The sequence below is a fragment of the Aspergillus pseudoviridinutans genome, assembly GCF_018340605.1.
Source record: "Aspergillus pseudoviridinutans IFM 55266 DNA, scaffold_10, whole genome shotgun sequence".
Classification (NCBI taxonomy): Eukaryota; Fungi; Ascomycota; class Eurotiomycetes; order Eurotiales; family Aspergillaceae; genus Aspergillus; species Aspergillus pseudoviridinutans.
In genome coordinates this window covers 386326-412106 of record NW_025091290.1, presented here as the reverse complement: position 1 = coordinate 412106, position 25781 = coordinate 386326, and the positions used below count along the sequence as shown (strand labels likewise).

The following is a 25781-nucleotide window of genomic DNA, read 5'->3' as shown; positions in this document are numbered from 1 at the left end:
GGCCAGACTACCTACACATAGGCGTCTGTTACTCTCACGCCGATTCCATACTTTCCTTGCGTAATTAGATTAGGCTTGGCCTTATAACAAGCAGAATCTTCACCGCTTTTGAAGCTTTCTGTCTAATGCCCAAGGCATAATACATATTTGTGCGTGGGGCTACTGGAAGATATCCGTAGTGTTGACAGTGATGGTGTATCATAGGCTCCCAGAAAATCTCCAACAAGCTTTTTAAGAAAACTTCTAATAGTCCTTCGTGAGTCCTCTTACGAGGTATCTTCGAATCAGGTACCACATGAGGGCCGAGAGGATGCCGTTCGGAAAACGGGCTCCAGGGATGATCTATGAGGTATTTCGTAAAGGCTGCATGGATAATCAAGATTCTACGCTGCAGGATTTCTAATTCAACGGGTACATATGGGATTAGGTGTCTATTACTGCCGTGGTAGATTGGCTATATGACCCTCTGTCATCTCTTCCATGCCTTTCTGCTGGCCGTGATTCCCCGCGGCCACGCATCTCGTCCCTCAGGGTGCTACTCCCTACGTAGAGGCCCCTCGTATTAGTGTGGGTGTAGTTTCACGTGTTCGAGAACCTTTTTGTTTGTCTGAATCTATATGCCTTGCTTCTTATCTTACCCAGTAATCATCTGAAACCGACAGAGTTGCTATGTGGTTACTTTAATAAGGCCGCCGGACAACATACATAGTATTATAGTCATGAGACTGCATCTGATCCAAACCTAGTTCTTCTATAGCTCTACGGATATCTTGTTGATGCTTATATGGAGGGAACAAATCGTATGTGAGACTTTTTATGACTTCGTGCGACGCTTGCATTGATACAGAAGCGTAATCTCATGGGTGCTGTATTCCATACAGACATGTATTGAATTTGCCTTCACCATCAACATGGCTGGAGCCCAAGCTTTTGGCAAATACCTTTTGCTGCAATGTGTTTCGCCAGCTTCTTGGTTTTGCCCTCACCCGAAGATTGTGCTCCCATGCAAGAAATAGTGATTCGAAACTTGGGTGGATAACTGCTGAGGCAAGTTTCTTTGATATCGGGCGTCACACCGTGATTTACGGCTTCCTCCCATAAAAGAGACGTATATTTCCAGATTTCAGGGCCCTGGTTTGAGTTAGAAGAACACTGGGTAGGCGCAAGACTGATATAACGCCCTGCCCTTTCCTCCAACGTTGACTGTTGATAGGCAGTTGCAGATATTCCTGTGTCGGCTGAACAAGTTGGGATTTGCAATTGGAGTTTTGCCAACAGAAGAATAAAGTCTTCCCTGTTGTTGGCCAATCTGACGAATCCGAGAATCTTGTAAATGTAGTCTTCAACGCTCTCATCATTGATTATGTCCGTGCGGGGTAAATCTAGATTCAAGCCCTTTATGGCTGCCATCGCTGCCTCGAAATTAAAGGCCTTCGACTCGATGAAGCGGTCTGCTTCAACCTGGAGCAGCGTCAGCGATCCATGATTCAGATTTGCGATGAGAAGAACGAAGAATGCAAACATACTAAGGATTCACCTGTTCTGCCGCCAGGCGAGGATTGAACCATCATTAATGCCATATAAACGTTGAAGAGCCGCTTGCCAATCTCATAATCTGAAGTACAGATCAGTAACTATTATTCCACAGCTGCCTGACTATATCTACCGGTATTGGTGTAGCAGTCCGGTTGCACTAGCCTCGGTGACATCTTGACAATAATAAAGATGTATAAGTTCAAGCTGATCAATCTTCTTTTGGTAAATGCATATACTTCTTTCTTTCAATATAACTCCTGCTCTAATGCTTGCGCGGAATGGTGTCTGAGTATTTATCTAGACGCTGTTCCAATCCTATGTCATACTCGGCCAAACACCCTTGTAGTCATTTCTATCTGATGTATGCATGTAGAGTGCGCTAGTACCTATCATCATCATTTCGTAGGTTAAGTGTGTTGATTCATTTTCTTTGACTGTCATGGACACGTCGCAGCTTTGGCTATGGCCTAAGGAGTGGGAGTGGGTCAAGGGAGCCCAACCTTCATAATCGGGCTGGAGAAGTCACTCTATCAGTTATGGCTTTTGCTAAATTCATATGCCAAGATCCCTGGAGGTACACGACAAGCACAAACCATCTAGCTGTACGGGGCATGAAAAGTGGAGGTAGACGCGGGCATTATGCAGATGTTCCGCTCCATAATGCGGAAGCAGTCGTCCACAGCATGCATATCTTTAGTGCTGAGCGCTACTGGTTAGTTAACCTGCGAGCAAGGCTATCTTGGCCGTGGTTCTAGCCAATAGAAAAGGGCACAAGTTGTTACATGGCTTGCGCTCGCTTCGCAACGCTCAGACCTCTCTGGTTGCCAGCTGGCCGCGAGGTGCCCGCCACATTTGATACATCTTCCTCCCCTCGACAGACCTCTTAGGAAACGAGGGAGCCTGCATGTTGGGGTTAGCCACCATGCCCCGGACACTTCTTCCGGTTGGATGCTGACGCCAATGTCACGCTCGTGTTCAAGGTCCATGGGGCTTCTAAGGTATCAGTTCGTGTGTATGAAGATGTCGTGCTTGTAGTCCTTCGCGGTGGCAGTGTTCGGCCACCATGGATTTCACGCTCCATCGATGATGTTAGTGGATCGAACATCGTTGCCGCCTTTCTCTTGGTTTCATTCTGCGGCAGCTTGAGTTCATCCAGTTCAGTCTTCCCGGCGTAGTAATGGGTGGTGGTAGATGCCAGCAATCTCATCTGCCTCGAGCGTCCTGTCCTGGGACTCCACTTTGAGTAAGGCGATCGCCAGCCGGCCCGACTGGCCATGGTATATACGAACGAATGATATCGTCAATMGAACCTGTGGGTAGCCTGCGTATATTCGCCGCTAAAGTATTTAGACTCGCTCGAGTGTTATCGATCCGCCGCCCTCCTCGACTGGCGTTCTTGCCCTATTCGACAGCCTCGCGTTTTCCCTATCTGTCAGCGCCGCGTTCTGAAACCCACCAGTATCCACTAATGCAACTGAAGAACACGGGCCTTCTCCATGCTGGAGCGACTGAGGGAGGGCGATATAAACTATTAGCCTCATTCACACAACAGGCTAGGTTCGAAACCCAATCAGCAAGCTGAACATTCGATGCGAGCAAGTTTTGCCTAGTAAACTATACTACAATTGTGATACATGAAGTTCAGGGATCTAAGCTTAGGGGTCTTGTTTTGGTAGTCTCGGCACGCAGCCTTCTTATGCCTCAATATACAACCGTATTTCTTATCCTGATCCGTGCACTTGCAATCTACTCGGTATGACTCATGCTAAGCCTGGTACAGAGTTTCTCTATGGTGATTGTGCCGAAGCCATTGAAGAGCATATTTGCAGATAGGTGACTCACGCATCTATCAATGACGTGTTAATCGTGGTAGTCAATGGAATTGGCCCAAGTATTGGCACGATTCTTATTGTTTCTCAAAATTTACACTAACGTGGGTTCAATCCTGCGGGTGAGTCAGAAAGCAAGGGTCCGTATAGAGGTTCTTGTACGGGAAGGATTGCCATGGACAAAATTCCTCCTCCATTCTTTTGAATATCTAATTCCAGGATTTGCCCCACTGCGGATGGGCGACTGTTCAGTACTCCATAGTATCCCAATAGTGCCTTGGCTAGAAATGGAGAAACAGTAACCTTAGCAGCAAAATGAACATTTTACGTGTGATAGGGCAGTAACACGGATTGATGACTTGAGGGGACGATGGTGAAATATCGTGGTCGTTCAACCCCGCTCTTCTTTTCCAATGTACAGGTAGGAGATTTCTAATGAGAGCCTTCTACATGCTTTTCATCTTCATATTATGCTTCTTTTTGACACTGCTGCATGATGTAAGATGCAAGGCTGCCCAAAAAATACCACAATGCCGGACAACCAGACCAGACTAAAGATACTAAACACTCACGTATGTACGCACAAGCAACCAAGGGTTGGTAAATCTGAGCTGCCTAGAGACAATCCCACCCAATTGTGCCAGGGTCCTTGCTCCTTGTTACCCCTAAACGAATTATCTGATGCAAGGCTGAACTTATTTTGGCTGTGCCTCAACGACTTCCCATGAGCATCATCTATATCTACCATGTCTCATCCCGTTTCCAGCGTATCATCTCTATCATCTCTCTTTTTGTTTTCAGCCCAGGGAGCTTTTGTTACCAAGCAAGACCGCTTAGCCATTTCAGTTGCGAAAATGGACCAAGATCCTCCAGGCGACCCTTTAATGTCGCATCCGATACCCCGGCTCCGACTTCTATATGAACCTCTTTCGCTACTCATGACTTTGGGGGAAGTTAGAGGCAGCCGCATCAAGCCCTTCAATATACCGCAGGATGATTCTGGTTTCAACGCTATAAAGAGTCATAGGTCCTTCGTGGATGCACTTGCCTACGCCTGCGCATACAAGAAGGAACCTGCTTATGTTACTGCGGTCGCGTTGGAAAAGAGACCTGAAGAAATAGTGGTTTTGTTGGCAGCCAACAAAGATGTAGAGGATTCAGTTGTCAGATTCGTTCACGATATCTTGATAATTGTCCAATGGCTGGCAAGAAACCCATCGGCTCAACTGAGCAGTGAGGATGGCAAAGCGGCCCTGCGACTTTTGACGAGCAAAGTGTTACGCTTCAATGCTCCCAAGATCTATACGTATTACCGGGCAATTGCGAACAAAGCAGCTCCTGCAGTAATGGGCAAGCTCTCCAATGGGCGGTATGAAGGTATGTTAGTCTTGCAGTGTATGTTGAGTGAATGCGTCTCATCTTAATAATACTTAGGTAACCATGAGATCGCCAATTTCAAACAGTGGCTGTCCCAGAACCTACACAGAGATTGTTTACAACTCCAGGAAGCGGATATGGAGAGCTTGGCCGCCAGATGTCACAACGAACGACGTACTTTCGAGGTCCTCCGGCACTTAGCTATGGAATCACATGAACCCCAAGCATTCGAGCGGCTCTTTAAGTTGCTCAATAAGCTTGGGAAGCATGTGGTCATGAGCAAACGGATAGTGGAAGGCACGATGGTTTTACGTTCGGATTTTGCGCGTGGGATGAGGGTCGAGAGGATTCCTGGGTCTCCAGAGGTTCCCCTTCCCTTGTCGCGCCGCAAGTACAACATTGATGGTATTAGCAATCGGATGTTCGGGGACCCAGCAAAGAAGCAGAAGTTTATGGCCCGTCTGCGAACGATTTACGACCCAAACAAATTGGACAAGTTGTTGACTGAGGATCATCTTTCGGGTAAAACCATTGTGCATGCTGAGATACTGCTTCTCGATCATTTTGAAAAGACCGGTGGGGACTTTCTGAACAATGCTGATAAATACATTGGATGCAGCAAGCCTGCCTGTTATCTTTGCTATCAGTACATCCGCAATCACCCAGGTCGCTATACACTCCCTCCATCACACCAGAAGCTGTATATGAAGTGGCGCCTTCCCGATGTTAGGGAAAGTGAACCTAACGCTGCCACCCGTTTCAGAAACCAAGAACAGATTCTTAGGAATATGACAGATTTTGTGCGAACGGAGTTGAAAAATGACATTGAAAATGGCGTGGGCAAGTTGAAGGGATACCCTGACTCAACTGCAGGAGGAACTTCGACCACGTTTGAGATCCAGACAGGGCTAGAGGCCGACATGGGCTCTTTATCTTTCCAAGAGCTTCGACAGCAAATCGACCCCGACTTCCAATTCGTCGTTGTCCCCAAGCCAGTCAGCAGTGCCAGTAGTGCCTCTAGCACTTACTCGCGTTCTAGCGCGGATACTGCAGTGTCTGATGGGGTTGGAGCTGAATACGATAGCGATGGGGGAGTGGAGGTCTAGAGCTATTCTTCTAAGGACATTGAAGCACTTGAATTCCACTTATATCAAAGGTCCCAAACGTCCAAAGGGCCAAGATTTAGATCTATAGCTTATAACTCTGGTATCCACTGACAGGCATCGTGGTAGGGATCCGTTGGTAGAGAGCGATCTGTTAGTAGGGATCCTCGAGTGAGGGTTCTAGGTCAGATAAGCCAGAGTTAGCAGAGATTCAGAGATCTGAATAGCCTGAGAAACGGCCTTTCATAATTAAGGCTATGAGGAACGGGGTGTGCTACAGAGGGCGTTGTCTGTGACGAGGTTGACATATCTTATCTGTTCTCCAGTCAGGGTCGAGAAAACCGGCCAACGATTTTCAATGGAGGAGATAACAAGAGACTGTCATAGTCCAACGACATGGCACGGTGCCAGACAGGGACACGTTGATCCACGTCTCCGGAATCACCTGTCTCATTGACCCAGCCAGTCCCCGATCTGGGCCATGCTGATGATGCGGATGACAATGCGGAAATCGTGTCCTTTGGACCAGGTCGGGAACACGCTGCGCTAGACCAGAGCATCCTTCGGGCTCCGGACGAAATGGGCGTCAAAACAATCATTTTGAGCTCTTGCCAAATCATGGGAATGGTTCGGGACCATGGAAGAAGGAGACCTTAGCCACGGATACTTTAAGACAGTCCTCGATGTGAAAAAGGTTTTGTTGTCGAGAAGGGCGAGAATGTGTGGAGTTTTGCTCTGTACGAGATGTCGCTTCGGCCATCGTCTTCACACTGGACAAGGTCATCAGTGGCTCTTCGGATAGAGAGTTGAACAGGACGGGTATTACTTGTCCAAACTGGAGAAGTGGGCTTCAGAGAGCAGGCCCAGGCTGTGTCGACGAAGCTCCAGCAGCTTGGTAAACTGGACACCGACGCCATCGATGAGTTGCCTGTCCCTCAGGCGACTGAGATCGATCCCTACGCTGGCCTTCTATGGAGGGCGAGCTGTTGCAGCAGAGCTGCTCGTCTACGGTCTATTGGATGGTCTCCTCAGGAGACAAACAGGAAAAGCTCTTATGGATGAGACTGTCGTTGCAGTCGCCACTGTTTGACCGGCAAGGTGCTTGCCACCGGGAAGCACTGTAGTTGACTAACGCCTTAAGTTTAAATAGGTAGATAGAAATCATTCCTGAGAGGCCGCCATTATCGTATTATGTCTACTCAAATTCTTTGAAAGATTTACAAAAATGTCTGAAGTTAATAGGACGAAAACCCCTGGTTTTAATTGAGATAGTAGACAATACAATGTGGTTCACAATCTTGGATTTCGCAAACTGAAGCACACCACCTTAAGTGCTTAGTACTCAGTTCGAACCTGAGGATCAACATTATGCAAGACTGCAGTGATCTCTGCCCACACCTTCTCCCTCACAGCTGCCGCCCCGGGGCTTGTGACAACTTTTCCGGGACTAAAACACATATCAGCGACGCGAACTGTCAGTGACAGAACAGACCGGACGACTAACTCTGCGATAACCTGATTCTCCAACGACTTCCCATGAGTCTCCACTCCCTGGGTTGCTGCATGCAGTAATGTTTTGCTGCCCTCTTCCACTGTCCTAGCAATCAAAGCTTGGATCAGCTTCAGAATCCACGGCGCCTTCTCCCTAGTCAGGAGATCCGATTTGCAGAATCCCGGTGCCACGGCGTTGACAATGACAGTGGGGTTTCCCGACTCATCACGAGGCACAAGTCGAGCTATTTCTATGGTAATGAAGAGATCCATGAGCTTAGTGACGCCGTAGCGCTCGGTAGCTCCGCCCGCAGCCTGGGATTTCTTCCACTGCTCTTCGTCATTCAGGGCGGTAAGAATGTGATTCTCATTCCGCTCGGCAAATTTGATTGACTTGTGGATATCGCTCGTAAGAAGGGTCAGATGCGGTTGTGCTGATGGATCTCGCTCTTTTGTTCGCAGCAGCAGCGGCAAAAGCTCCAGACTGAGGAGCGCGGTTGATAAAACATTGACCTGGATACCCCTCTCCCACCCATCGCGGGTAACAGCGTACTCGACCGACGCAATTCCTGCGTTCATGATAGCCATGTCCAGTCGGCCGCCGTCTATGACAACGTGTTTGCGAACTCGAGATGCGAAGGCTTGAACGCTAGCAAATGATTCGAGATCGATCGGCCATACAAGTACCTTTCCCTTGTCGGTGCAACGAGTGCTTGCTTCGATGTTGGCTTTGGCATCTTCACCCTTGCTCAGGGTTCGAACGCCCAAAATAACCGTACTGGCGCCCAGGGCGAGCGCATGTCTGGCAGCTTCTCGACCGAGGCCGGTGTTCGCACCGGTGATGAGGATAGTCTTCCCCTGGATAACCGAGGGGGATGGTAAAGTCAGTCTGGTGAATAGAAGGCCGAATAAACCACTCATGTTGTCTTGTATGTCTTTGATATCGAGCAGAGGATTGAAATTTAGTAAGCTCTTAAGAATGCTGTTTATTTCAGGTACCAGCACCTCGCTGCTTGCATCATGAGAACATTGACCAGGTGAGGACTGAAATTGCTATCCGACGGAGGAATCCCTCTCCGCTGAACCAGGGTATCCCAGCCATTATCACCTATTTTTTTTATTTCTTTTTCTATCTCCTAATTCAAGACCTCCGGAGTTAGAAGTTAGGCTAAGTCCATCAGACAACCCTAGCACGGAGATAAGTTGCATTTAATTCCGGCTGACCTGTGTCAAGCAGTTAGGACGATGGATTACTACCTTCTCGCGGTATCCGGTGTCATTAAATTTAGATACTAGGGATACTACCCAGTCTACTAGGTAATTTAGAGCTGAAGATGCATTATATCGACCATTATCACTCTGAAGTTTATATAGGATAAAGACTTTCTATCTACAAAAGTTGAAGCCTCCATATGGCATGATGTAGGGTTAGTAATTCTTACCTCTGCATGGTTGTTGTTCTTAGAGGTGTTAGCACTAAGGAAGGATAATATAGTGTCTATGCATCTCCGCCACATGCTTTTAGTTAGTAAATCTGATCCATTTGGAATGATTACATTGTATATACTAACACTAGCCTTCAGGCTATGAGATACTCTTAACTGCGTTTCCAGCATAGTTGGTCGAATTAATCGGCTCAATTGGTTCCCTCACTACTAGCAGGTATGGATATCCTGCGATTCAACAGCAGATTTCATCAACCATCAGACCATCCACTATGGAAAATACACAGAACACCAACGGCGCCTTTGCAGTTAGATCAACACCCCCGCCTTAGATCCCTGCCTCAACCATGGAGTCTGTGTTGCGCCAATAGTTGCTCACCGAATGTCAACTTGATATCAACTTTTAACGCGTGGTAAGCCGCCAGTAATTGTCTATCATATGCCTCTGACCACTAAGTCCTCAACAGTTATTTAAAGGACACAACATACGCAGAAGTGAACACAAACATATGACACAGAATACATAGTCAACTTGTCCCTATACTACAATGTTCTTTCTACTATTAATTCCCATGCTTCTGAACCCATTCCAACCATGCGAGGGCTCGCCAACCTTCCAAGAGGAACATCGGGGCAGCTATGTACCAAAGGTTATCAAAACAGGATATGGCCTCCAGGTTGTGGCGCCGGATACTCCATACATGGCAGCAGCCGGCCCAGACAAGCTAAACTTCATCGACACGCGGTTCGATCCTGAGACTGCAAAGCACGTGAAGGAACAAATTGAGAAGGCAACTGTGCCGAACCCGGAGGAGTACGTTGCCATAGACGAGATTTCGGCTACGGCGGAATTGAAAAACTCTGTGACTGGCGAGACAACATTCGTGTTTGATCCCCCCTATGCCAGGGTGCTGTTTGCAAAGGGAATGAACAGGAGCAACCCCGAGCTCAAACTGCCTGAGGATGAGCCCGCCGGTGATTGGTTGGTGGCCTGCGACCTGGACAATATACTTACGCAGCGGGATCATTTGTTTTGCTACGATTTGGCTGTTATTCCAACCAGGACTGCAGGGAATCTGTGAAGAATCCCCACTTCCCCACTTCCCCACCTCCACACTTTTTACCCAGCTGTTACCAAACTGCAGCCCTTTTAGCCAACTGCAGTCCTTTTAGCCAACTGCAGTGCCGAGGCCAGTAGCTGCACCGGAACCCAGAACCATAGAGCTGTCCCTCGAAACAGGCTCAAAACAAGCTTCACTCCTTCAACCACTAGAAGGTCACGCGGCAAAATGCACATATCCCAACCGCTTCGTCGTACAGGAAAAAAGGATAAATAGTCATTTTCGCAGAACATAAATAGAGGTAGAACGGACTCACAGCAACATTGACCAGCAGAGGCTTCTCTTCCAGCTACACACATCCATTCACCAGCATTCAATTTCTCTTCAATCACCATGAAGGTCACTGCAGCTTTCGCAGGCCTCTTGGCCACGGCACTCGCCGCCCCTGCCACCGAACCTGTTCTGGTGTCGCGAAGTGCTGGTATTAACTACGTCCAGAACTACAACGGCAACCTTGGTGACTTCACCTACAACGAGAGTGCCGGAACATATTCCATGTACTGGGAGGATGGAGTCAGCTCCGATTTCGTCGTTGGTTTGGGCTGGAGCACTGGTTCCTCTAAGTGGGTGACTATATCATTTAACATAGGTCTAGGATCTAACGTTTATCAGGTCTATCACCTACTCTGCCACCTACAGCGCCTCTGGCTCTGGCTCCTACCTCGCTGTGTACGGCTGGGTCAACTCTCCTCAGGCTGAATATTACATCGTCGAGGACTACGGCGATTACAACCCTTGCAGCTCGAGCTCGGCCACAAGCCTTGGTAGCGTGTCCTCTGATGGAGGCACCTACCAAGTCTGCACCGACACTCGGGTCAACCAGCCATCGATCACGGGAACGAGCACGTTCACGCAGTTCTTCTCCGTTCGAGAGAGCACGCGCACATCTGGAACGGTGACTGTTGCCAACCATTTCAACTTCTGGGCGCAGCATGGGTTCGGCAACAGCAACTTCAATTATCAGGTCGTGGCGGTGGAGGCATGGAGTGGTGCTGGCAGCGCCAGTGTCACGATCTCTTCTTAAGAGATGAGGGGCTTAGTAGTCGAAACACTTTTCAGGAGGTGTGATTATCGGGCTGGGGGTTTGGCGGTTTCAAATATCGAGACCGTATGTGGTGTGGCGAGGCGGAGCTGTAGGCGGCTGCGTTTTCAACTTACACAGGCAATGGACTCTCGTTTTCTCCGATTTTGAAGTGTTTTATAATAGTATTCGCCCTATATTTGGTAGAGACAGCCTTATTCCGTAGGCCAGCTCACTTTTTATCCCTATCCTAGTTTACCTTTTCTACACAAAAAAGACTATAAATCTCCCAAGCTTTCGGTTCACAATATGATCGATGTCTCTGGGACTATTATTCCAAAAGTTATGGACCTCAATATGACAAAATATAGAAAAAGAAACAGGCTCCAACAACAAGGTCCTAATGTAGCTGTCGCCAGATTCCGTTTCTCATGCCTCTGATATGCATATCAGTCGTTCACAGTCCATGGTGGTTTTGTCTGGCTCTGGTCCCTGGAGGATCGTCGATGGTTCTTGGTAGACTTCGCCAAGCCCACCCAAGCCCACCCAAGCCCACGGTACTTACGTGCCCGCCAAGAACCCAGCCAATTTCTCCTGCTTTAGACACGCCATTTCAGTGGGGCAGGATTGCACGCCTCTCGTTTCCTGTAAATTACAGTTCTTACCTTATTGGAAAAGCAAGGTCTATTTCAAGCAAAAGGAGATCTACAACTAAATCGAATATAGACTAGCGTGTTCCAGGATAGGGCTGGGAAAACAATTTGTGAGGGTGAATGTGTTTTCGAATATGGCAGTAGCCTGCAGTAACTAGGATGGGTAGATGCCGCCTATTTCAAACAAATATAGGCTAGCTATACTTGAGCATTCACGACTTATGATCACACAGCGATTGCCTGTTCGAAAGGACGAAGAGAAGTGGAAAGAGGTGAGTGAGATAAAGCCCTGGCAACCATAACAAGCAAAAACAAACACACTATCAACATTCATTGGATGCCGTGAGAAAACAACTCTGCCAATCAACCTGATATCAGAGTCTGGATTTTTTTTGACGTATGGTTCCACATGGCCTCGACTCGTACCACGGAGTCTGGACATCATGGGACATGCGAGGCTCATCCATTCCAGGCGTGTCTACACCCTGCTTCCGCGTTGTATCGTACATGATTGGCTCGCCGCTACTCCGTCTTGGGTAGCATGCGTCTGTCCCATCAGGCGTGTTTTCCGGCAGAGAACGAACCCCTCTGCCCAATTCTGCTGACCCTCATTCGGTTGCCGTTGCAGGCTCTTATGTTGGCTTCGCATGGGTAGGTGGCAAATCCCTACTGGTAGATTCATACGAAGGAAGACTCACCGTGATATACAAAGAGCTGTTTGGCCCAGGCTAACCCCCAGCTTGCACCAAGGTTGCCAATATCTGCTGTACAGATCGCTATGTCGAAGATAACTAAGAATGGAAAATTTCAAAGCGTACGATCACCGTTCATGAAAAATTCAGTTGCTAACTAACAGCCGAAGACTCATTCGATCTCCAGAATTTCACTTTCTTATTGGACCTGATCGACAGAAGTTGACAATCCACAGCGGTCTTGTTCATAACTTATCGGCGCCTCTGGATGCTCTAATGAACAATGGCTGTATGAAAGAGGCGGTATCCAGAACTGCTACTATAGATGATGTGGAAGAGGAAACTTTCATTGCTTTTTGTGAGTTTGGTTACAAGGGCAGTTATACTACGCCTTGCCGCAAAGACAAAGACAATGATAGCTATTCTGGTGCAGAGAGTAAGTCCTGGGTAATGTGTCACAGGAAGACTTACTTATACCCAATTTAGATCGAGTGCAATTGAATGACAGCAATCCACAACAAGAATCAGAACCGTGGCCAGAACCAGAGCCGGAACCAGAACCAGAGCCGGAACCAGAACCAGAGCTGGCACCAGAACCAGAACCAGAAGCAGAACAGGAACCAGAACCAGAGCCAAAAACACAAGTTATGATTCCCTATGAGTGGGCAACCCTCAGCAAGAAAGCGCAAAGAAAGAAGTTCTGCTCTTCACCCCCGCTAGAGATCGAATACGCGAAATCAATCTACGTTCTAAGTCCATATGAACGCCGGTGGAGTCAGTTCAGAGGTCTTCGCTTTGCTGGAGATGAGGCTACAATCTCTCCCAATCCAGATCTTCTTGCCCACGCAAAAATATATGTGTTCGCGACACGATATCTTGTTGACGCATTAAGAGAACAGTGCTTGAAGTCACTTCATCGTGACCTTTCCAACTTTGCTCTTAACGGGCGAACTATAACACACGTCCTGGATCTGCTAGAATATACCTACGAGCAGACAGGCAGACAAGAGCCGGGTGGATGTTGTTCCCTTAGGAAGTTGGTTATTCACTACATCTCATGTGAGGCGAGAACACTAGTTGAGAATACTCGATTTCGGCGTATTTTGGATGACCATGGGGAAATGGCCTCGGATCTTGTTGCGAAGCTTGTTGAATTTATGGGCTAGGGATCAGTATCACCGGAGGAAACGCACCTTGATTATCCCTCGGGTGAATTGGATAGGGAGAGGATACCACAAGCCCCAGATAAGCAAGTCACATTCGAAAGAGTGTGTATTGAAAATGAGCTCATGAAGGAGAACAGTGTAATTCTATTGCAATAGAACTCTAGCAGCATAAGCCACTGTCGCATCGGGGACTGTATACCTACCAAAATAACCGGACAACCCAATACCAGTTCTGCATTTCGCTTCAATGGCAAGGACCTTTCCGGTCGATATTACCGCGAGTTCTAGTATCCTACAAAAAGCCTACCCTGAGTCTCACAAGCCTGAGGACCGAACAGTACTACCATGTGTCAGGTTTGAAGTGAATATTTCCCGATATGAGTGCCTTATACAGCGTGGGGTTCTGCGAATGGAAGGGGGTGTCACCCAACTTATCCCAGCCAGCTGACAAATAACACGCTTCCACAACGCCGTTGAGGATTGTTTCCGCTATAAAGGCCGCGCCTTCGACGTTGAGATATACGATCGTTTCAAAAGAAATGGGCCAAGTGGGACCGGAAATCCAGCACGGCGGAGTTTAACCATCAGCTCCAAGCTCATCGAGGTAGCTCTCAGAATTGTGAGAAGTGTAGGGAATTACCGGATGAACCCCGAAGGGTGAATAGTTAACCCCACTCATATGTGTTCAGGCAATGATCAGGAAGTGATCAGGGACAATATAGAGGGCTCCAGGTCTGCTTAGCTAGCCGTCAGGGCATGTATTTTCTCTCCAGTCATGATCAGGCTGGCTCAGTAAGCAAAATCAGAAATGCAAGATAGTATAGTTTCTGCAAAAACAGTTCAATGGTCTATCATTATGAATACTCCGTAAAAATGCTGTTATCGATAACGAGTACATCGTCGGGCAACAGTGTTGTGGATAACATTCCACACAAGGAATGCGACATCAACATCATCAATTCCTTCTTCCAGACTTTGATTTTGATTCTCACACCCGATCATGATCACCAAAATCTATCACCATGCAATTACTATGGCTATTATTGATCTCCCCCGCATATAGCATCCCCTTAGACCTCAACGATACCACCTCCATCAAAAAAGCCGCCCATGATGTCGCCGCCAACATGCTCTCCCACTATACCGGGATGAAACCCGGCGACAACCCGGGCAACCTACCACCCCCATACTACTGGTGGGAAGCCGGCGCGATGTTCAACGCACTCATCGACTACTGGTACCTGACGGGCGACAGTACCTGGAACGCAATCACCACACAAGCCCTGACCTGGCAGGCCGGGCACACAGGGACATTCATGCCAACGAACCAAACCAAAACGGAGGGAAACGACGACCAGGCCTTCTGGGCGTTCGCAGCCATGTCCGCTGCGGAGCGCAACTTCCCAGACCCAGGCCCCGACCACGGGCCCGGGTGGCTGGCGATGGCGCAGGCGGTGTTCAACACGCAGGCGGCGCGGTGGGACAAAGACACCTGCGGCGGGGGGCTGCGGTGGCAGATCTTCAGCTTTAACAACGGGTGGAATTACAAGAATACCATTTCCAACGGGTGTTTCTTCAACCTGGCCGCAAGGCTGGCGCGGTACACGGGCAACAGCACGTACGCGGAGTGGGCGCAGCGGATCTGGGACTGGACGGTGGACGTGGGCTTCCTCACGGAAGAGTGGCTGTTTTACGATGGGGCGGATGTGCTGCTGAACTGCTCGGACTTTAATCGGATCGAGTGGACGTACAACTCTGGTGTGTATTTGCTGGGCGCGGCCAACATGTACAATTTTGTAAGTCACCCGCTTATCTGATGAGCGTGGCTAACGAGATAGACGGACGGCGACCCCCAATGGGAGGCGAGGACAAAGCATATCCTGCAGGCGACCGACGTGTTTTTCGTCAAGGACCCCGCCATGGTGATGTACGAGCGGGCGTGCGAACTCGTGAATACCTGCCAGGTCGACCAGCGCACCTTCAAAGGCTTTCTCGCCCGCTGGATGGCGGCGGCCACGCAGGTCGCGCCCTTCACGTACGACTGGGTCATGCCACGGCTGCGGGCGTCAGCAGCAGCCGCCGCGAGGACATGCACTGGCGGTCCGGATGGCGCTGCGTGCGGACTGAAATGGACGACGGGGGCATGGGATGGGAGTCAGGATGTGGGATTGCAGATGAGTGCGCTGGAGGTGATGCAGGCTCTCTTGATCGACCGGGTAGATCCACCGGTCACGGATGCCACCGGAGGAACTTCAGTTGGAGATCCTGGCGGCGGAATGGAGCCGCACGATCCACGGCCGCACGTGCTGACGATGACTATCACCGGGATAGATCGCGCGGGGGCGGGGCTCATGACGGGGATGTTGGGGCTGTTGGTGATAGGAACGACCGGGTGGCTCCTTTATGAATAGCTTTGAATCTGTAGATGTGTACATCAATCAATGGATATTTATTGAAGGGCAGCCATAATCCGTCGCAACGCTTCGTCCAGGTACGCCTGCGGATGCGCAAAGACAATGCGGAACCATCCCGGCGTCTCGGACCCAAACAACGCCCCCGAGGCCAGATACACCTTGTTCTTCAGCAACCGCTGCATGATGACCTCGCTGACGTCCTCATGGATCGCCTCAGGATGGCGCTGGAGATACGGCGTGCCCAGGTCCACCCAGACAAAGAATCCCGCGTTCGCTCCAGCCATGTACGGGATCTGGTTCTGCGTCAGGAATCCTACTGTATAGTCATACGCCTCTTTCAGTTTTTCGCAGTTCAACCGGATATACTCATCCGTATACGCATCGTCCTCGAGAACATTTGCTGCGAGATGGTCCGCCGGCCCAGACACATACGAGTACAGCGCGACACTGTCCACCGCCGCACGCACATCCTTATTCCCCTGGCTGATCAGCGCCCCCAACCGCAGCCCATTCGCACCAAAATCCTTGCTCATACCCCAGAGAACATGGACCCGGTCCGCATCGATGATTCCCTTGGTGTCAATACTCAGCGCAGAGACAAATTCTCCTCCGCCCCATACGGACAACGCATATATCTCATCGCTGATAAAATGCATCCCGTGCTCCTGGCACAACCGCATCAGTGCAACTATGACATCGCGCGAGTAACACCGTCCGAGAGGATTATGCGGGTGACACAGCAGCAGCGCACGACACTTCTTTCCAGTCTGCTGCTCGAAACTGGTCAGCGCGCGTCGGTACGCGTCCACGCAGTCTTCGCCGAGCGGATCAGCTCCTCCAAACGGAACAGTCACAACCTCCGTCCCGAACCGCATCGAGATATCCGCGAGGAAGGTGCCGTAGTACGGTCTTCCCAGGAGAATCCCCTCGCCTTTATCCGCCAGCGCCCAGGAGAGATGCTCGACTGCCGCGGAGACACCGTTGGTGAGGATAAGATGCTGCGGTTCGAGCGGGGTAGCCGGGTTGAGGCGTCGGTTCAGGAAGCGGGCCATGACCGCTTTGAGACGCTTGGAGCCGGATGCGCCGTCATTGTAGGTCAGGGATTTGGAGGTGAAGCGGAGGTGCTGGTGCATGTGGTCCAGGAGGTACTCGTGCATTAGGAGGTTCTCGGCTACGCCGACGCTGTAGTAACCGTCAGGGTTGGTTTCGGGGTCGTACATGTTGGCCAGGACCTCCCAGATGATGTTGGTCTCGTTGGCGTGGAGGACGTCATTTGCGCGGGTTGAGAGGGCCATTTTCATAGATGGGAGATGATGAGGTGAAGAAGGAGAGGGAAGAGGAAGAAGAGGAAGAAGAGAAAGAATTATTACTTTTTTAAAGGATGCGAAGTGAGTCAATTGAGTTCGTATCTGTGGGTCAAGTAGCGCAGCTATTACCCCACAACACACGGACCGCTCAGCAGAAATATGGGCATAAGTGTTACGAGAGGTCTTGTGACCTAGTATTTCATATTAACAGAGGTCTGATTCTTGTTTAATAAGCATCTCCAGAGTATCCAGGGATCTAGTTATACACTGAAATGCACCTAGTGAAATAGAAGGCATTTTATGCATAGCACCTGAGGGGTATAGAGCTGTTCTAACCGAAAACGGCTCCATTGCATAGCCGTCCTGCCGCATCAGGCTCTCATTGGCTGACACAGCAAGGTGCATTCCTTTTCCGGTATAGCGCTCCTGTGTCTCCGCCCTCGCTGCTTTTACCTCCTCACCTGCCGCTCCAACAGCTCTCCCTTAAGGAACAGCGCATTTTCTCCCCCTATTTGGGCGGGGTATACAGGCAACCGAGCCCCAGTTTTGGAGAGCTCAAACTTGGCCATTGTTAGGTTATCATGAAGCAATGCCAAGGCCCTTGCCAGTGATGCTAGAACTGAAGTTTTACTTGTTTTCTCTTCATATAAATGACGTCATAGGTGATCATTATACCTGAAGGTTTTTATGCTTGAAGTTCTTGATAAAGATATTGTTCTAAACGCGTTGTCACTACTCTAGCAGAAAATATAAGGAATCTACCCTTGGCTACTGTATAGATCCAGAGTCGCGAGATGCCTGGGTCTTGTGGTAGTGTTGGTCTTTTGCCCTTATGAGAATGGTCCAGTGCGAATAGATAGAGGTGGAGCTGTATGGCCACAGGGCCAAGAGTATCACGATCTGTCTAATTCCTTGGTATAAGAGGGTAGCAAGATTAAGGGGAAGGTAATGCGAACACCCAGAGCCGCCATGATGATCTTTTACACTGTACCACAGGCTACAGTACTGGTGATTGGTTAGGTCAGCATGGGTTTTTTGGAATCTAGGGCATCAATGGAGTAATTAATTCTTATTGTTGGCTATCGTCCTAATGATCCTATGAATAGCTCCACACCCAATTATCCGTGACTAAGGCTCACCCTCACCGCTCCGTCACGGATACAGCCCTACCTCTCCACAGTGGATCTACTCATTTACCTATGTCTCTTCCAACTTTGAGCTTGAGCATCTCTATATAATATACTCTATTCTCTCTGTTTTAACAGACTGCAGGTTTTCACACAAGCTTTTATACAAGACAATGTCTAGATATATATGTCTGCAGTGAGGCAAGCATAGATTTACTAATAGAGCATCCACTACATTTCGTGCCTAGAGGACATTGTATAAATGGCATGATGGAGTAGGTATGGAGTACTATGGCTCTAGTGGAGTATGGCTGGGTTCAGTGTCTAAGCGAGTTGATATCCTTTTGATAATATCCCTCATTGCGGTACAATGTTGCCTGTTGATTTACTTAAGATCCCTGTCACTCCACTAAAACTCCATTTTTCTTGATGAACTCTTGACCATCATCTATCCACCCGGTATAAATTGTCACGGAGCGAAGCGAAACTTCTGGTATGCCCCGGTTGCACTTGCAGTTAAATAAGATACTGATTCCATCTCCTAGACTTCAGAAACAGCAATTCTGCAATGCCCACACAAGAACTTCCTCAATTGTTCTTCCGATACTTTCCCTCATTCATCATCTTTACGTTGATCTTGTGCAACACCTACCAGTACTATGTTGCTTATGAAGACTGCAGTCTCGGCAATCGCCTTATCTTTGCCAACCTTAGCTCATGGCTCGCCATCGCCTACTTCTATCAACGGCCAGCCTCTGCCGGACCGGTGGCACCAGATCGATCTCGTTGATGCGAGCGGTGTCGAGTATCCAGAGTACGCTCAGTCACTCGTAATGGGTCTAACTGGCAATACCACCGATGTTGATCTTCAGAAGCGCCGTCCAGATGATGTCTGCAGGTACATCATTACGGCAAATGCCTGTCTGGGTATTGGAAGCTATGTGGTTGGTTGGGCGAAGAGCATGGCACAGATCATCAAGGATCTCTCGAATAGCCATGATTGTGGTGTCATCGACGGCACTTACCGTGATATCAGATACGTGTTTTATGCTTCGGGCCGCAACTGCGATACCACTTCCCAGCAAGACACTATTGCAGGTGCGATCAACAAGTATATGCACAAGGTTGATAACGGAAATCTATGCCACACTGAATGCTTGCGCATTACGCACGGTGGTACCTACAGTGGATGGCTCAAGGTCGGACCCAAGAACAGCTTCAAGGAAAATGCCTATTGTGGCACCCACTTGAACTTTGATCATTGTATCTCGGGCGGCAATAATGATATCTGAGCATTCCCTCGAAGTTGTCTCGTTCAACGGTAGGTTTCCTCCTCGCACCTGGGACACAGACTTTCATACTAACCTCATCAGCTTTCGCCTCTTGCGCGTCAGGGTGCCTTCCCAAGGGCGCATCGGCCAATGGATTTGGATGGGATGGTTGCTGTATGTGCGGAAGATGGCTGTACAGAGGTAAGGTGTGGGAGGAAAATCAGTCCGATGAGCAAAAGTTATAGACACTAATAGTAGATGGACAAGAAGATTTGGATATACTGGCATGTATGAAAGTGAGGGCTTGGTTGCCAAACGCAAGAATTGAAGCAGATCATTCTAAAGTACCAGCCAGACTACCCATGTCCATAAAACAGTGATACAGTGGACTGCATTGTCGATCATGTGAAGTGCCTGGAGAAGCCACGGGAAATTGTGGCCCAATGTGACGCAAACTTTTCCATGCGGATGAGCGCAAGGAAATAACATTAAATGCGGTCTCATTGGCCTATTATTCCTGTCTAAAGGAAAGGAAATGCATTCGGGTTCGTATTTGTGGGTCAAGCAGAGCAGCTATTACTTTCCAGTATATATACGGCATAGATCTACCCCGCTGACTTCAATCCCCATGTCTATTTAAATCTCGATATAATGGCTCTATCAATAGATGCTTTTCCAGAAGAGATATTCATCGAGGTCTTAACATCTCTGAAGCTCACATCAGGGCCATCTGCATTGATCCCATGCCTCCTCTGCTGCAAGAAATGGCATCAATCGACCATTCCCCTCCTCTACCGCGATATTATTCTTAAAAACTCCAACTTGGAGCACTTGTTTTCACAATTCCCAGAATCGCAAGGCGGATTGGTCCGAACATTGACCGTCGCCCTAACCTACCCCATCGAAAACCCCGATGGCCGCTGGCAGCGAGATGCTTATCTAGGTACCCGAAAGACACGTCGAATGAAACGTTGCCTGAGGGCTCTTTCGGGGTTTTTGCGCTGTATGAGCAATCTGACTACGTTCTCCTTTGCGATACGCCACGACATGGTCGACGGGACGACAAACCTGCAGTTCCCCAGAGATACTCTTACCGATATGTTGTTGGCTCTTCCACAAACATGCGTTAACATTGAGATTGTCGTCTGCGGGCCCGAGGAGCGAAACAATCGCAGTCCAGATGATTTCTGTAAGACTCTGATACAGATTCTTCCTCGCCTGAAACATCTCCGTCTTCAAGTTGGTCGTCTCTGTCCGGATTTTCTAGGGGAAGCCGGCTTGGGAAAAGACGATACAGATGGCTCAATCTGCATCAGTTTAAACCCCGCTCTCTGCCCAATTTGAAATCAGTGGGGATAGACCGTCACCGTTGCCTCTATTGTGATTATATTGAAACTCTGCCCGATCAGACAGAGGCGGTGTGAGTCGTACGGCGTGAATGGAAGCCGAGGAGGCAAAAGTCATGCCAAATTCAAGGCTGGACTGTTACTGAGATCTCTTCACCATGGCCTTTTCTAATGATCAAGATTTCCTGTCATCAACCAACTGTTGCTACATAGCTGGCAGCTGGGCAACGGTGCCATAAATTTGCTGAAAATAGGACGCGGGCAGTCCCTACCAGATAGCTAGGAGCGAAGATGTACCGGACAGGGGCTCATGCCCGGTTTGGATACGACTTGGCGAGTGCTGAACGGATCGAGCAATCTGCGGTCTCTGCTGGTTACGGAACTACTAAAGGCCCTATGGTGGTCTGGAAGAAGGGATGGGGTACAATAAATGCTCAAAGCTGTATTCAACATGTAGTTCCTCTTATAACAGAGTATATCAATCAACATCCTCATCGTCAACTAGTACTGGATGGTGCTCCGGGGCATGATGCTCATCAGACGAGATGATTAAGTATGCAGCAAAATCGTCCGTCTCCGCTAATCAAATGGAGGAAAAGCTTGCTGAAATTTTCAACATAGATTGTAAGCATCTCCCCCTTTGACGACATAAAAGCTGGTCTGTAGAGCATTCTGATTGATGCTGATTAACTATCTATGTAGCCTTTACTATAGGTACTGCCCAGCGTCCGCCAAAGCAGGTCAAACTTGGTTTCTTCCTAGTGCACTGTGTAACTTAATCAATATTCTTCGCCAAAATCATCACCCTTCTGTATCTGGATATCCATACCAAGCTGCGTCTGCTTGAACGGGAACGCCGTAGAGACCTTAAGTTTCTACGTATCTGGAAGACTACCTGACCTCCAGGTGGATGAAGTGGCCACATACAAAGCCCTAAAAGTCTGGAAGACTGTCTTGTATTTAAACAGTGTACACCGATATGACAATGGCCATCTATCCAAGCTGGTGAGAGCTTTGGCAAATGGTGAAAGCTATGTCAGAAAATTGAGCCTCAAGCTAAAGAGTTAGGCTTCAGGTTACTGGTAACATGTGGCAGACGCTTGCAATTTAGAAGACCGTGGCCACTTAAGATCTAAATAGATAGATTCTCTTGGTTCAAGTGGGCCTCAGGGGTGGGATGTGAATCGGAGCTTTTTGCCCGGAAGACAAAATTCGCGTTCTCGAGATAATGAGAAACTGGTTGGTAGGGGCCCGAGACGCTTGTTTGAGCTGTCCCTAATAGCTCTGCGGCAGCAAGAAAATTCTCGTCTCGGTGCAGATTTGCAGCCCGTTGGTACCTTCTCTGAATCACCTTGGGTGCTTCTCGAGCATAGCGACGTAGAGCTGCCACGGCAGTCCTATACCCTTGATCATTGGGGCTTTGGAACTTGCACATCCTTTGATGATCTGCACTTATGCCGCATCTTTCCGTGTTGTCGAGAATGGGTGCTGCACTCGTTTCATCCACGATATAATCTCTTTTGTATTTGAGATCGGTCTTTTCCTGCTCCCAAAAGAAAAAGACACGGAAATTTGGCATCAGAGGAGCGAATTGATCGGTGATATTCTGAAGTACCTCAGATTCTTTTTCGAGTGCGTTGACCAACCCCGTTTCAAATTCCGCCATGGTCTTTGGGATAGTAAGGCATGCCATTTTCTGCAGACTACCAAGGAGATTGGCTTTGTTTGATCCATGATGTGGTGTGCCGAAGAAAAGTATAGCAAATGTACAGGTGTAAATTGAATGGATATGAGTGAGTCTGTGTCGACTCTCTGCGTAAGCCAAGGCCTGTTCGTAGTCAGAAATCGGCGTGTTTCTGTATTCGCGGTATTGCTGTCCAACTTGAACATACCCTTTTGACTATAATACCTCCGAGGGAATGGCATATAAAGATAATGGGTCTTTGCGTCGCATCTTCGAGCTACTGCCGTCAGCAGTGTCTCATTTAGTTGATTCCAGCGCACCTACATCTCTATCAGACTCCAGCTGAGAAACCAATGTCTGTGCGTGTTGTAACACTCTATCTGAGCTCGGCCTCTTTCCGTTCCAGGACGAGATACTCGCATTATAACCCCAGGCCAGGACACGGGCACGAGGAAGATATTTCGGCAAATAGGCCGGATCGCTCAACCAGCATGTACCTTGTGGCTTGGATGTCCATGTCTCCGTCACATGACCATTCAGTCCATGCACAGCAACGATACTGATCGGGTCGTTAACAGAGTCGCATGTCTGATAAATTCGAGCGAACTCACTCAATTTCGGCTGCCTCATCAGCTGGACGGTATAGCTCCTGTATGCCGTAGATTTGTTGAGAATCATCCATGTTTTACCCATTCCCTAAGCTCTCTAAAGTGCGCAAGTGGAGAATTGGTCATTGTTGGCTACCCGGATGACCTGAATTTATGTCAGAAGCAGTTTCCATTTTTAGAACGGCCCAGCCTTTTGAATGAATGGGAGGCCACAGTCCTGACACTGTTTTGGCCACCAGCGAGTGACCTACTCTGCATTAGTGCGGGCGCTTACGCTGAAACGAATATTTATTACATCAAATGAAAACCGCAGGCGGTAAATTTCGGTCTCTTGCTCCCAGAATTTGCTATTGTCTATCAGGCGGCAAGAGTAACTTATTCCATAATGCGCTCTGCGAATCTTTAAGTAAACCTGTAATGTCACAAAAACTTTCACTTTCTCAGGTAGCACCAGACTCCAAGGCTCACATAACTAGCTATCTGCTGTGGAAGCATTTGGACAACCCATTAATTGTCTAGCGTGCAGGTACGTCATCTTGAAATGCACCGCTTCAGGAGCCCCGTGGTTACGTGACATATTCAATATGCATATAGCGGTAGCTTGGGCAAGCCCAGGAAATGACACTAAATGTAAGGCTTGATTCTTGACATTGGGTTTGCTAGTCTTTACGGACCTCCACTTTGCACCCGTCGGCGCTTAAKAGCACCAGTGTCAGCCGCTGTCTCTCGCTTCCGACCGGCTCATTCGGCTCCCCTGCAGGTAACGTAATTTTTGAGAATGTTTGCAGTATCCTGACGACAGTGTAAGACACCTCCATTAGGGCGAAATCCTCGCCCAGACATTGCCGGGGCCCACCGCTGAAAGGAAAATAGGCCCAGCGAACATTCTCGAGTTCACMGCTCTCCCAGCGCTCAGGACGAAATTCATATGCGTCTGGACCAAATATGTTCCTCTTTCGGGAATTCACGTACTGCGAAAACACGACGAGTTCACCTTTMCTTACCAACATAGGTTTGTCTCCTTCAGGGCCGCCCCCTGTTGGTAGAAGAGTAGTTCGTACCGCTTCACGATTGTTCAACGGAACAGGAGGGTAGAGACGAAGACCTGACGCGCGAAAATCAGTGACTGCTCCTCACACATAATTCAAAGTGGCTCCAACGCACATTCTTTGATGACACAAGCAAGGTACGGCATTTTTTTGATTTGCTCCCTACTTGGTATGTGACCTCCCTCCATGACGGCGGCTATCTCTTGCCGCAAACGTTTCATGACATTCTCATGACGAATAAGAAGTCGACTGATGGCCATAAAGGCAAAGTCAGCACTGAATCAGAAACAAGTTTCGAGGCCAATGCATACAACGTCCAAGACAAACAGCATGCTGTCGTATCCCGACCAGCTAGTAAAACATTCAGGAGCTGATCACGGAGCTCTTTCACGGTTGCAGACTCTTCAGCTATCTGCTTTATGAAACCCTCTTGCTTCACGACGTGTCGCTCCGGATTTTCTAAATCCAAATCCTTGATGTAATTTTCGACAAATCGGTGCACGTTCGCACACGCTTTGCGGAAAGTTGGKGGGTTATATAGAAAGTGCCAAGGTGCTATACGAAAACGTTTGGCAAGACCCTCTTGAGCGATGTTGAAGCTTTCCGCGAAGATCTTGTTTTCTCTGTGCTGATCGATTCCTGCCCTCAAACTATAGATCGATCTACCAAAAAGTAGAGCTGTCGCAGTATCCAAGGTCAGATCGAAAAACAAAGGCTGAAGGTCGACAACCCCGCTTGCAGGTAGGCGATCGATCAGGTTGTCGACATGCTCACGGAAATGGTCCAGGTTCTGATACTGGACACGAATGAATTGCTTTCGTAGGAGTTCTCTTGAATGTTTCCATGCTGTTCCCTCTTGAGTAAAAATTCCATTTCCCAACAAGGGTGCAAAAATTTGGGGCCTGGCGCCGAAACCGTAGTCTACACTCCACCCAGAACTGGTAAGCAGCGCTATCTCCACTAAGTGCTCATCGACATGGTAAAACGGCAGTCACCTTTGAAATTTGTGGACAAAACAGCCTCGACATTAGAGGGATGCAATAAATGGAAAGCCCTCGGCCCAAATAACAGATACTGGGTGAGATTATTGCCCGGTTCGTAATCTTCTGCCACCTTGCAGAGATATGCAAGAAGTCGACCTTCCGCATTCGTTTTCCAGAGGTCTATGATGCGGTCAATTCCAAGTGGCCATTTTTTGGGCAGCTCGGGCGGTAACTGGCAGCCATGTTGCAAAGCAACAGCAGAGTCGTTCTGACAGACCGTGAGCGGCGGTGTTTTCAGCAGATCGAATGTTTACTCACGCGGTAGTCTTTGAACCTAGAGAAGGAGAGGTAGCAGACCCGACAGAGGCCGACTATGAGTGTAGCCCAGATGAGAAATGCTGTTGCCATAGTGTTCTGGTGGGCAGTGTGACTTCGCTGTATGTTTTGTTTTGAGAATTAATATGCATCGGCGGGGAGATGGTCACTTATAGCCTGCTTTGTGCCGTTTTCCTGCTGGCCGACAACCCTCGTCCGCCAAGCATTCCCAGCCGCCGTCAC

At 48.7% G+C, this 25781-nt stretch overlaps 11 protein-coding genes across 11 annotated transcripts; 6 read left to right on the top strand and 5 right to left on the bottom strand.

The window, feature by feature from the left end:
* Window positions 1-906: 906 nt before the first annotated feature.
* Asppvi_001910 (double-stranded RNA binding motif domain-containing protein) lies at window positions 907-1709 on the bottom strand (the record flags this gene model as incomplete). The annotated part of the gene is made up of 3 exons (XM_043307443.1): window positions 907-1461; window positions 1527-1615; window positions 1667-1709. The coding sequence occupies 3 exons, from the start codon at window positions 1707-1709 to the stop codon at window positions 907-909; spliced, it is 687 nt and encodes a 228-aa protein (XP_043163378.1).
* Window positions 1710-4219: 2510 nt separating this feature from the next.
* On the top strand, window positions 4220-5848 carry Asppvi_001909 (nucleic acid/nucleotide deaminase domain-containing protein; the record flags this gene model as incomplete). The annotated part of the gene is made up of 2 exons (XM_043307442.1): window positions 4220-4742; window positions 4800-5848. 2 exons carry the CDS (start codon window positions 4220-4222, stop codon window positions 5846-5848), a joined length of 1572 nt encoding a protein of 523 aa, XP_043163377.1.
* Window positions 5849-7180: 1332 nt separating this feature from the next.
* Window positions 7181-8257, bottom strand: Asppvi_001908 (putative short-chain dehydrogenase; the record flags this gene model as incomplete). The annotated part of the gene is made up of 2 exons (XM_043307441.1): window positions 7181-7292; window positions 7350-8257. The coding sequence occupies 2 exons, from the start codon at window positions 8255-8257 to the stop codon at window positions 7181-7183; spliced, it is 1020 nt and encodes a 339-aa protein (XP_043163376.1).
* A 1072-nt stretch (window positions 8258-9329) lies between these two features.
* Window positions 9330-9863, top strand: Asppvi_001907 (uncharacterized protein; the record flags this gene model as incomplete). The annotated part of the gene is made up of 1 exon (XM_043307440.1): window positions 9330-9863. The coding sequence occupies one exon, from the start codon at window positions 9330-9332 to the stop codon at window positions 9861-9863; it is 534 nt and encodes a 177-aa protein (XP_043163375.1).
* A 372-nt stretch (window positions 9864-10235) lies between these two features.
* On the top strand, window positions 10236-10926 carry Asppvi_001906 (glycoside hydrolase family 11 protein; the record flags this gene model as incomplete). Its single annotated transcript, XM_043307439.1, has 2 exons — window positions 10236-10465; window positions 10515-10926. The coding sequence occupies 2 exons, from the start codon at window positions 10236-10238 to the stop codon at window positions 10924-10926; spliced, it is 642 nt and encodes a 213-aa protein (XP_043163374.1).
* A 3530-nt stretch (window positions 10927-14456) lies between these two features.
* Asppvi_001905 (glycoside hydrolase family 76 protein) lies at window positions 14457-15845 on the top strand (the record flags this gene model as incomplete). The annotated part of the gene is made up of 2 exons (XM_043307438.1): window positions 14457-15230; window positions 15273-15845. The coding sequence occupies 2 exons, from the start codon at window positions 14457-14459 to the stop codon at window positions 15843-15845; spliced, it is 1347 nt and encodes a 448-aa protein (XP_043163373.1).
* A 38-nt stretch (window positions 15846-15883) lies between these two features.
* On the bottom strand, window positions 15884-17143 carry Asppvi_001904 (putative aminotransferase; the record flags this gene model as incomplete). The annotated part of the gene is made up of 1 exon (XM_043307437.1): window positions 15884-17143. The coding sequence occupies one exon, from the start codon at window positions 17141-17143 to the stop codon at window positions 15884-15886; it is 1260 nt and encodes a 419-aa protein (XP_043163372.1).
* Window positions 17144-18941: 1798 nt separating this feature from the next.
* Asppvi_001903 (uncharacterized protein) lies at window positions 18942-19574 on the top strand (the record flags this gene model as incomplete). The annotated part of the gene is made up of 1 exon (XM_043307436.1): window positions 18942-19574. The coding sequence occupies one exon, from the start codon at window positions 18942-18944 to the stop codon at window positions 19572-19574; it is 633 nt and encodes a 210-aa protein (XP_043163371.1).
* A 630-nt stretch (window positions 19575-20204) lies between these two features.
* Asppvi_001902 (uncharacterized protein) lies at window positions 20205-20897 on the top strand (the record flags this gene model as incomplete). The annotated part of the gene is made up of 1 exon (XM_043307435.1): window positions 20205-20897. One exon carries the CDS (start codon window positions 20205-20207, stop codon window positions 20895-20897), a length of 693 nt encoding a protein of 230 aa, XP_043163370.1.
* Window positions 20898-22031: 1134 nt separating this feature from the next.
* On the bottom strand, window positions 22032-23265 carry Asppvi_001901 (esterase/lipase family protein; the record flags this gene model as incomplete). Its single annotated transcript, XM_043307434.1, has 4 exons — window positions 22032-22727; window positions 22792-22860; window positions 22908-23142; window positions 23195-23265. The coding sequence occupies 4 exons, from the start codon at window positions 23263-23265 to the stop codon at window positions 22032-22034; spliced, it is 1071 nt and encodes a 356-aa protein (XP_043163369.1).
* A 1935-nt stretch (window positions 23266-25200) lies between these two features.
* Window positions 25201-25631, bottom strand: Asppvi_001900 (uncharacterized protein; the record flags this gene model as incomplete). Its single annotated transcript, XM_043307433.1, has 2 exons — window positions 25201-25491; window positions 25542-25631. The coding sequence occupies 2 exons, from the start codon at window positions 25629-25631 to the stop codon at window positions 25201-25203; spliced, it is 381 nt and encodes a 126-aa protein (XP_043163368.1).
* Window positions 25632-25781: the final 150 nt, after the last annotated feature.